Source organism: Pseudopipra pipra, chromosome 6 (genome assembly GCF_036250125.1).
Source record: "Pseudopipra pipra isolate bDixPip1 chromosome 6, bDixPip1.hap1, whole genome shotgun sequence".
In the NCBI taxonomy this organism is placed as follows: domain Eukaryota; kingdom Metazoa; phylum Chordata; class Aves; order Passeriformes; family Pipridae; genus Pseudopipra; species Pseudopipra pipra.
The window spans coordinates 4337415-4348420 of NC_087554.1; the positions used below are offsets into that span (position 1 = coordinate 4337415).

Sequence of the window (11006 nt, forward strand, 5' to 3'; positions counted from 1 at the left end):
GAACAGGGTGGGGTTTTTGCACTATGGGTATTTTGCACTATGGTGTATATATATACCCATATATATGGGTATATATGACTTTGTGACCCAAATCGCAGGGTGTGTGGCTCAGAAGATGGTGTTAGGACACTCCTGATAACCATTTTTAGAGGTGAGAAACCAGTTTCTCAATCTATTCTGATGCCTTTTAGGCATGATTTTTAAATTGCTTGTTGCTCTTTTTTCCATCCCTTTGAGAAAAAATTGATGCAAGACTTCATTATTCAGCAACTATAATTTTCATAAAAGAAAGGGATTATATTTTAGTCAAAAGCACAAAATACAACAGAGATCTTTGCTTTTTCTTAGTCTGTCACTTGCTGGTCTGGCTCTGCAGCTCTAGGAGTGAGCAGGAGCTGGTTCTAGGGCCTGTGTGAGCAGACTGAGTTCCACCTAAGGGTAGGTTATGAGATTGAGGTTATGAGATCCTGGGTCATGTTCTGAGACAGAATCTAATCTTGTTAAGGTGGCAAAAAATCTGCAACAGAATCTGGTTGACTGCACCTCTGGTTTTTGGATGGCCAACCAAGAGATGAGTCATTATGATGCTGAGCAGCCAGCCTGGGCTTTCCAACCCTGTTTGCAGGGTAGTTATTTAGAACTAGGTCATTACTTTCAAACTCTTCCAGAAATCCTTCTGTTCCCAGGGAAAAATGTTAGTGTAACAAGCCAATTAAAACAGCCCTGGAACAACCATGGAGATGGGCTGAGAGAAACCCACAGGGTTGTACAACATGGCATGTTAAATAACAGCTCCCTTGAACCCAGCTGAGCTTTACAGTGACAAAACTGCACCTCCAGGTACATCTCACATCTGGATACACCCAGAAAAGTATTCCAAGATCAAATGAGGCCCAAACTCTGCAAAGCTGGAACAGCCTAATGCAGTTATTTACAGTGTAAAAATACACAAACACTGTTCCCCTCCCACCATTTTCTGACCGTGCAAACTGTGAAATTCAAGGTTTGTTCTCGCATCCTAAAGACCCAAATTAACTGGATTTAGCCACAGGGAGTGGTGTGGGTGCAAGGAGAGCACCAGCTAGTGGCAATGCAGCAGCACAGCCGAGTGCTGGGTGGCCTTGCTGGGATTGGGAATGCCTAGAGCAAATGGTTCCAGCTGGCTGAGGGACACCAATGATGCAAACTTCCCAAAGTGGCTGGACACAAACAAGAAAGTCTCTCTCTTGCAACTGCTGTGTGAAATTCCGTACAAACCCACCGTATGAGGGGTATAGTCCATGTGCACAAACAGGGCATGAGGATGTGGGGTAAGGAAAGACAAGTTGTTTAAATGCTGTTCCATAGTGCCTGCTGTCTGTCTTTGGGAAGGAAATTATCTACTAAGCCAAATCCCCACAGCTAAATCACCACAGTCCTGTGTGAATTGATACTTCACTTATTAATAAGTGAAATCTCTTCCTCCTTCTCTTCAGGAATGTCCTGCGCAAGCTCCTGACCCAGCCCCAGCAAGTGAAGGGAGATGTTCTCTCCCTGGAGGAGATTTTGGCTGAGGGGGTGGAGAGTGACACCTCCAGCCAGGGAAGCTCCAGTGAGGGCCAGGTCAAGCTCTGCAAGACAAGGATGAAGGCTCTGCAGGAGGCCATGTACTACAGTGCTGAGCACGGCTACGTGGACATCACCATGGAGCTCAGGGCACTGGGTAAGCTCTTCCTTTTAACCATTGTGCAAATTTAAGGCATAAAAAGCTTTTTCCTCTGCCCCTTCCACTTGCAGGAGCACTAACTCCAACTGCAAAGCTATCCCAGGCTGTGTAATTTAAATTAAAGAAGTGTTTAAGGCTCTTCACAAATTCCTGATGTGGGATGTCCCTCACTCTTGGCTGGATTCTCTGTTCCCACATATCAAAACAAAGGGACGTATCCCTTTGTCAGATACTGACACCTAAAATTCAGGCTGGTCTCAAAACCATAAATAAAATCAGAGATTAAATGGTTAAAGGTGAAAGAACAAACCTGATGTAAAGGTAGGAAAGAGAAGTTTTAAAGCTTGTGTATTACAGGTAACCAGGAGAAAAGACCCCTCACACCATGTTTGCGTAGGGTTATGTATTCTTACAAGTTCAGTTCAAATTTATTTTGTGGCTCTGACTAATCATGAAGCTCAGAACAAAAGAGGGAGTCTGTGGTCCTTAACAATCAGCATAAAGCTCCAATTTATGATCCTGGTACCAATCCTTTGCTTGTGTAGATAACTCAATTTGTCAATGACCCAGTTCAGTCACCTTCAATATCAAACAAAAATGTATGTGCTCTTGGCTTGTATGTAATGGTCTACTCCAGTGCTGCCAAGTGTTAGTAATAGCAGCAGGACAATTACTCACAGGTACTTCAGCAAATCATCTTTCACTGTTCCTTTTCTGTGGCTGCAGGGGTTCCCTGGAAACTCCACGTGTGGATCGAATCCCTACGGACAACCTTCTACCAGTCCCGTTACTCCGTGGTACAGACCCTCCTCAGGGAGTTTGTCACTATTAAAGAGGAGGATTACAATGAAGAACTGGTTAATGAAGGCTTGCAGCTCATGTTTGATATCCTCAAAACCAGCAAAGTAAGTATTAGTTTGTGACAGTATGAAAATCAGTGTTTTTGTTGTTGTACGAGGTTGTGCACAAGAACAAGTGCAAAGTCCCTAAGGAGTTATGGTATGGAAATGGCTCTGATAGCATTTATCTAAATGCATATACAGCCCCCAAAGCAGTCCTGAAATGCACAGACAGGGGGAAGCTGAGGAGCAGATCCAGCTCTTGGAGGAGCAGATCCAGCTCTTGATACCTCCATAATTGGTCACTACAACATGCGTTGTAACTCTCCTTTAAATTAAAAGCAAGAGATGTAACTGGCTGACTAAAACCAAATGGATCTGACCATGAGCTAAGTATAAATCAGACCTTGCTGAGGACACACCTGTGGGCTCATCTGTTCCAGAGAAGGGCATGAGCTTTTGCTGACGGGCTGTTCTCTGTTGCTGAGAATTCTGTCAGAACACACTTGCTCAGATCCTTGTCCCTCTGTGGGGAGGTTATTCCTGTTGTTATGCAGTTGCTCTAAGCCTCAAGTGAACTGTTACAGCACATTTGAAACCTGCTCCAAACAGAGTGATAATACCTGTTCCATGCCCCTCACAGAATGATTCCATCAACCAGCAGCTTGCATCCATCTTCACTCACTGCTATGGGAGCAGCCCGATCCCCAGCATTCCTGAAATCCGGAAGACGCTGCCAGCTCGCCTAGGTAAGGTGCTCACCTACACAGGGAAGTTCTTGTGGTTGGGTTTTTTTATTTTTTAAAAACATGCACAGTTTAAAAAAAAATATTCACCTGTTTTTTCCCCTCAATCAACAGATCCTCACTTTCTGAACAACAAAGAAATGTCTGACGTAACTTTCTTAGTAGAAGGAAAGCTCTTTTATGCACACAAAGTCCTGCTGGTTACTGCATCTAACAGGTGAGTCACTAACCAGGGATATAATTAAATAACCTGATTATCCCTAAAACATATGTGCAGTAGTTGGGATTTTACATACCCATTCCCTTTCCTTCTCTTGGAGTTTGCAGTGAGAGCTACACTCGCTCCAGCTTTCCTGGAATCTCACACTCACCTGGTACACTGACCTGGTACACTTGGATTTATTAGTTATTTTCTCTATTATTGGCATAGGAACAGGTTTTCCAACTATTACAAGGTGGGATTGGATCAGACCCAAGCAACTTGTAGGTTAAATTGTCCCTTAATTAAATACCATTAAATTGAAAGAAATGTTTCAATTTTCAACTTGCAAACAAGAACAAGGATCTTTGTTTTCCCCTTGCTTTGGCTGCTTGTCAGTAGTTGATGAGTATATGACACACTAACACAGCAATCTAAAGTGTAATTAAACTTAATCTTTTAAAACAATTTCCAGGTTTAAGACACTAATGACCAATAAAACAGAGCACGACAGCCACGGCAGCAAGACTGTTGAAATCAGTGATATGAAATACAATATTTTCAAGGTATGTAACTTATTTTACTTTTGCTTTATTCTTTATCATCTTCTCACCTACTTGGAAGGTAAGATGTAATATCGTAGGTAATTTACAAGTAGAAATGGAGTTCCTTTCAATACATCTGAATTTCAGAAGTATTCTGATCCTTTTTCCAAAGTTCTCAGGTAGGACCAGCCTTAAAACAGAATCCTCCAGTCTGTAGTCTTATTTTCTTAGTAGGCTCTTCCATTAAGCAGGAGAAAATAGCCTTCTACTGAAGTCCTTTTATACTTTTAAGACACCATTTTCATACTTTTTTACAGCACCATTTTCATGCTGTGCTAAACAAAAGTAAATTATTTATAGCAGGTGGATTACGAGGCTTCATATTCATTCAGATCAGGTGATCAGAAATCAATGGCGTTCCTGTCAAGAAAGGGTCAGAATTGAGAATTATACTTTGCTTTTATGACATTTATGTATTTAATGGACCTAAGGGAGGATTATTCATGATGGAGAGAAGGCAGGTTACACACAACGAAGTTAAAAAACAAGTCAGTGAAATGTGATAGTTATGGTATTCCAGATTTCCAGACCTGCATTTCAGATTTGGAAGAAAGGTACAGAACAGGGAGATGGGAATTGAATTGAAACAGTGAAATGCTTCACAGAGTTAAACAATTTGATGGCAAATATAATCAGATGAGTTAAGGAGATGCCATCTCAGTTACAGTGGAGGATGCTGAGCCACCAGAGATCTGAGTGTTCTACTGGAAAGCAGCTTTGCTCTCCCGTAATTGTTACATATACAAATATATACAATTAGAAAATGTTTAAAAATTAGTTTGTTACTACCCCTGTGGGACATGGTAAGCATGGCTTGCAGGCCCCACACCTGCTTACACAGCACCCAGGACACTTCTCTCCCAACACCAAATCCAGTCCTGTCCCTGGTAGGATGGTACCGTTTGGGCTGGGGGTGAGTGCATGCACATCAAAGAACAGAAAAGCTGCCTCTCGCTCTTTCTGAAAACAATTAGGCCTTTTCCTCTGGCCCTGATGGGAGGCTGGAAGATGATTAGAAGCCCAGCAGGGAAGGCAAGTGGCTGGGAGGTCCCTGGGACACACATGCTGGGCTCGCTGGCAGCTCCGCGCGTGACCAGCCGGCCGGGCTTTACAAAGCCGGATCTGAGACACCGCTTTACAAGGACAGCGGTGTTGCCCAGAGACACACTGTCACCCTCAGCCTAAAATCCTCAGCAGGGCCCTTTTCAGAACCCCAGAGAGAAAGGACTGTTAGAAAGCAGCAGATTTGCAACGCTAGGGGAAAAAAAAGCCACCAATGGAGGCGAGAGCCAGAATAGGACACGATTCAGGAAGGGGAGCACAGCCATCAACAGCCCCTTGTGACTTCAGTGGTAACTTCATGCCTGGCCTTCTTCCAATTCCAGATGCTGATGCAGTATTTATACTATGGAGGAACAGAATCTATGGAAATTCCCACCACTGATATCTTAGAGGTGAGAGAGCATTTTCTTCTAAGTCTTGCCAAGTGCACTGGGGCATAAACAGAGCTGAAAGGCAAACTCCGGGAGCTAACAGCAAGCTCCCATCCAATCCAGGAGTGTACTTAACACTTGGAAATGAGCTTAAAAGTTTCAAAACATCATTGCTTGGTGCTTCTGTAACAGAAAGGAGCACAAATACATTTCCTGCGTGAGGAGCCTTTGCTATGATGGGAAGTGTGTCTGTCAATCACTTTAGCATTGAGTGGCCTTTCTGCTCTTCCATGAGGACTTGGCTATTAAAACAGGGAGTCAGAGGCTGTTCAGAGAGGAAATGATCCGTTCTGTTTGCCTTCCCTAGGCCTTTCAAGGCTCATGATCTCAAATAGCTGCTTCTCTCTTGTCCCCATAGCTGCTGTCGGCTGCCAGCCTGTTCCAGCTGGACGGCCTCCAGAGACACTGTGAGATCCTCTGTGCCCAGACCATCAGCATGGACAACTCTGTGAACATCTATAAATATGCAAAGGTAAATGCCAACCCCCCTTGTTTAAGAATCCCAATGAAACAGCAGGATTCTTCCCACGGGCTCCTGTTGGGAAGTAAATAGCACAGGCACAGGTGGGCACCTCTCTGCAGGTGACTCTACCCCACCATAAAGTGAGTCTGTAAAGTCCTGCACAGCCCCAGTGTGTTTTCCTGTCTGAAGCAATCATGTGGGAAATTGAGGGGGGATCCCTGCAGAGGAGGGGAGAGCTGTCTGAGCAGGCTGATCCTGCAAACATCAGCAAAGCCCAAGGGATTCAAATCCTGGGAGCAGCAGGGGCCATTGATCACAGCACAGCAGCTACGAAATAAACCCTTTCCTAGGACCCCTACTGCTGGAATATATTCCTTACAGTTCCAGAATTAACATAAACCCAGTTGTGTGGCAGATATTCACCTCTGTAGCAAATAACCCATGTTATCAATAAATCATAAATACTTTGCTGTTCCTGGAATTTTGCAGGATCAAATCCCTTAAGCAAAAGAAACAGAGAGCTGATCATGACTTTTTTATTTTGTGTGCAGTGTGTCACACTGAGGCTTTTCAATTCCTGACTCTCACACTGGGCTGTTTTTTTTCCCATGGAACTTGGGCTGGTTTCTTTCAGGATCTAAAATTTAACAGTATGCCATGGTAGAGAGGGGAAAAAGAACATTTCCTACTGGCCTTTAGTACTTTTCCTTAAATAGTATTTGCACAAAGTTCCCAGGAACAGGCTGTATGTGCACAGAGCTTCTTAATGCTGAACTTGAGTTTTGTTCTCATTACTGACCTGACTGATTCTGAAGCAAAGGGAAGATCCCAGCCAGAAATCACCCAGTATGGTTTAGAAGTGTAATATCCCTGTTCTTCTACATCCATCTCCTTTTTGTAGGAGCAAGGCTCACATCCTGTGAACCGTATCCTGATTGCCCTGAGCTGTGCTCACCATCTGGCAGTGCAGTGTTGTGTGTCACAGCTAAACAGGTACCTTGGCCATTTCATCAGCCAGCTGCTCTGCTCCTTGAAGAGCAGGAGGCTGGAGTGCAGGCCAGGGGCTCTGCCAACAGCAGGCCAGCAGGGGAAGGAATTAAAAAAGCCTGGATGCCTCCCTGCTCACACCTGTGCCTGCAAAAAGCACCAGGAGAAATTATCAGCCATCACTGGTCCTGCCTTCAGTGCTTTCCCACTGTCCTTTTTCTGTCTTAGGAAAAAGCATTAGAAAGAGAGACTCAGGGATGTAATTTAGGACTTCAAGGCTAAAAAAATCTTCCTCTCTTCCTCAGATTCACAACGCACCCGAACTGGCCTCTTTCTGCGAGGGCTTCTTCCTCAAGCACATGAGCTCCCTCCTGGAGCAGGACTCATTCAAACAGCTCATCTACAGCAGGAACAGCAAAGTGCAGGGCCTGGACCCACTGAGGGACCTGCAGACAGCCCTGGCTGTGCGCCTGCACTCCGTGTATGTCACCTCCAGGGTGTGAGGCGGGACAAGGCACTGGGATTCATCACCAGGAAAGCTGTGGCTGACCTGTTTGCCTCCTGGATCTCGCTGAAAGCCCCCTGCAGCAGCCACCCCCAGGCCAGGGTGCTGAGGGAGGGGGAGCTTGGCTTCTCTGTGCTGCTGCTGTCACAGAAATGCCCCTGGCACAGCACAAATAAGGGCTGAGGGTGCAAGGGAAGAACCTGAACCACAGAGATCAGCGCTGCCCTTTCCACAAGCACAAGGCAGGGCTGGAGAGAAAGAGGCAGTTTTACCTAGACCTGACGCCTAATACATAGGTTTAAGTGTCTACACACCACCTAGTTCACACACAAACAGATGTTTTCCGTGTAAAAAGGCTGCATAGAAGGAGTTTTCTGATCCACTGCCCATCTGATGAGCCAGTGCCACAAACTACTTCAGTGACACCACCAGTGTCTGTACATGGCAAGAGACTCACATAACTTTTCCCCCAAAACTGTTTGCACCTTGAAAGAGATGTTTTGGATGTTCAAAGCTGAGTAGAAACTAATATTAACTCTGAAATTACTTGTTCTTTAAACCTTATATGAAGAACCGAGCTGGGGCAGGGAGGGGAGAGTCAGGGGGTTGTGTGTTTTCACTGTGCTAGTTGTTAATCTTGTTTTATCTTGAGGAGATATAAAAAGACTGTCTGCCCTTTCACTTGTCAAGGTCTGATAGTCTCAGTTGCTTTCACCTTCAAAACCTGTTTCTGGACATTATCTGTGAGACCTCACAGCATAAAGACACTTTCTAGAAGACTCAGGTGTAATAGGAGCTATGCTAAAAACTGCCCAGTTGCATAAATAGCAATTAAAGTCTCCCCAAGACCCCAAGAGGAACACAGAGCTCCATGGTTTGGTCTCTTTCTGGAGCTAGTTGGAATCAGCAGCTCTGACCTCTATACTCCACTCCCACAGCCTCATCCCTGGATTGCTGTTTCCACAGATACACTACCTCAGGGGGTCTGGGCACAGTGCACACCTGGCAGGTACCTGGGGGTTGGCTGCAGCCTTAAACAAGATGCCTCGACTCAAATGCCCAAGATTCACATTTTTCCTTTGTTCACAGATGTTTCTGGTCCAAAAGGCCTCATCCTAGCTGACTTAGGAGAAGAAAAAGCAGACAGTTCAATCTACAGTTTTGAATCTAAAGCAATGGTTTTTTGTGTGTGTTTTTACTTCAAATAATCCCAACTGTAGGAAGGTTAAAACACAGACCTTACTCTCACCAGGAGATTTAAGGAAAAGACCTCCAGCTATTCCCACTGAGCTTTGCTTGCACCCACCAGAAGCATTCACCAAGGCCCTTTCATTCATTTGAAATGGGTGGAGGAAACCAAGTTTTCAGTGGAGAACTGTTCCTTCTTAGAAACTCAGCAATTAATCAATATTATAATTAAACACACTGGAAAAGAAGGAAGCTCAGCTGGGCCCAAGCTCCAAAGCACAATATAGACACTGTTTAGGTAGATGCAGGGAAGGAGAAGGAACGACAGCATCTCCCAACAAATCCATCAAAAGCGCTGACACAGCCTCAGTCCTAAAGGATTTACACAAGAGGCAAATTGCATGCAAGGATAAGGATTTTTAGTCTAGGCTTAGTCAGCTGACAGGTTGGTCAGGGCACACTCCCTTTGTGCTTTAGGTACACATCTGCTTCTGAACATCACCAGCTCCAATAACCCTATTTATTAGCAGAAAGCCATACAGGGGTTTCAAAATTATCACTGGTCTGCCTGAGAAATACCACAGAAGGCTTGATCTTGGAAAGTATTTTCAAGTAGCTGCTCCAGCTACCTGTACAAATATGTAGGTCCTCTTTTGTTGCTGTAATATTACAATGCTTCGTTAATTGTACATTAATGTTGTCATTTATGTAAATGTACCAGGATTTTATTAACAATGTAATTTTAAAATACACAGTTGCTGTTATTTATTCTGCTCTTCTAACAATGAGAAAAAACCCATGTATTTATACACACTTCAGTGGAAAAGGCTGTTGCAGTTTAAGCATCTTAAATTTGTTTTGGTTTATATACACCTAATTTTAGGGATAAAGAGTCATTCATTTCCCCCTTCTAGGTTCAAACATTTTTTGAAGTAATAGGTTGAACTTGCATTTTCCCTTGCTGGAGTAAGTTTAATGATCATTAATGGGTGCCCCAGGTGGGAGTCAGTGGGGTTCCTGTGCACCAGCAGTGCCAGGAGATGTCTCATCCCTTCCCCAGGGCGCTGCTGCAGGGACATCCCCCCGGGAGGCTGCAGGACACATCTGCACCAGGATGGGAATCTGGGCTCCCAAACCCATCCAACAGCTCCAGCCCTGGAGCTGCTGCTGCACCTCCCGTTTGGCCAGTGGGGCTGAGAGAGGGAAAACTTACAGAGGGAACTGAGAAAACAACCCCAAATCTCAGTAACTCACTTCGTAGTAAAAAACTGTGCCTGTGTTTACACACATCCAGGAAAAGCACTCCCACTGGAGGAGTCTTGGAATTATTTCCTTTGGCATTCCCTGGACTGGCACAGCTCAAACTGGTGCCATTCAATTCTCCATCTCCTAAATCCAGGTTCTCCTTTGCTGTGGGGTTTTTGCCTGTCCCACAGTCCCGAGGGACCTCTGGCAGCTGCACTGCCCAAGAGATGCTGTGGGACTGCTGGGAAACACCATTGGGAAGGAGGCAGAAATCAACTAATTCAGGGCAGCACCTCAAAATATTGGGGGAAAATATGGTAACATTCCATGGCCTGCAGCAGGGTTAAAGCCAAGGGAGTCTTCCCTCACAGGAATTAAATCCCAAGCAATAGCCCTTGGAGATGCCTTAAAATAAAAGGGTGTCGTTGGAAGCAGCATTCCAAACTTTTTCCACATATACTGTATTTCCCAAATGGAGATGCCTAAATAAGCAGGGTGGAGTGTTCCTGACAAAAGAACAGCAAAATTCATGGGTGGGAGAAAGAAGCTTAAAAGGAAAGTATGAGTGGAGGTGCCTTTAGGACACTTCCAATTCCTCAGTGTCAATGGAATTTAAATTAAGGCCCAAGTATCCAAATCCTGATATGCGTGTATGAACTTCAAAGCTTCTGCAAGTGTTTTAAAGCCAGGGAGGGAGCCAAGAGTCTGGAATCTCTCTCCAACAACTGGCTGCTGGTGCGTTTGACCAGGTGTAGGAATAGTTGTGTATTCCCTGGGGTTGTCCTTCTGGAGAAAGGTTATTTATCTATGCTGGGTTTATTCAGTGTATTTTCACAGTGATGGAAACTGGTTTTACTGAAAAGCCTGAGGTGCCAAAGGCACAGAGCTCAGAGTCAGCCCTGTGGGAAGTGGTTGAATGCCCATTTTCCTGGTCCCTCAGGCAGCAGCACTGGAGCACTTTCACCCAAAACATGCTTGAGGTGCCAAGCACTAGCAGGAGGCAAATGCAGAGAGTGGGCAGGAGGACTTTG

At 44.8% G+C, this 11006-nt stretch overlaps 1 protein-coding gene across 1 annotated transcript in view; it reads left to right on the forward strand.

The window, feature by feature from the left end:
* The window catches only part of ABTB2 (ankyrin repeat and BTB domain containing 2), a 116075-nt gene extending 106595 nt beyond the window's left edge, over positions 1-9480 (forward strand). Inside the window, exons 10-17 of the mRNA XM_064657112.1 lie at positions 1476-1702; positions 2432-2610; positions 3188-3293; positions 3405-3507; positions 3965-4055; positions 5480-5548; positions 5946-6059; positions 7343-9480. Of these exons, the coding sequence (XP_064513182.1) occupies positions 1476-1702; positions 2432-2610; positions 3188-3293; positions 3405-3507; positions 3965-4055; positions 5480-5548; positions 5946-6059; positions 7343-7540 (1087 nt within the window). The 3' untranslated portion in view covers positions 7541-9480. The remainder of the gene's footprint in view (positions 1-1475; positions 1703-2431; positions 2611-3187; positions 3294-3404; positions 3508-3964; positions 4056-5479; positions 5549-5945; positions 6060-7342) is intronic.
* The last annotated feature ends 1526 nt before the right edge of the window (positions 9481-11006 follow it).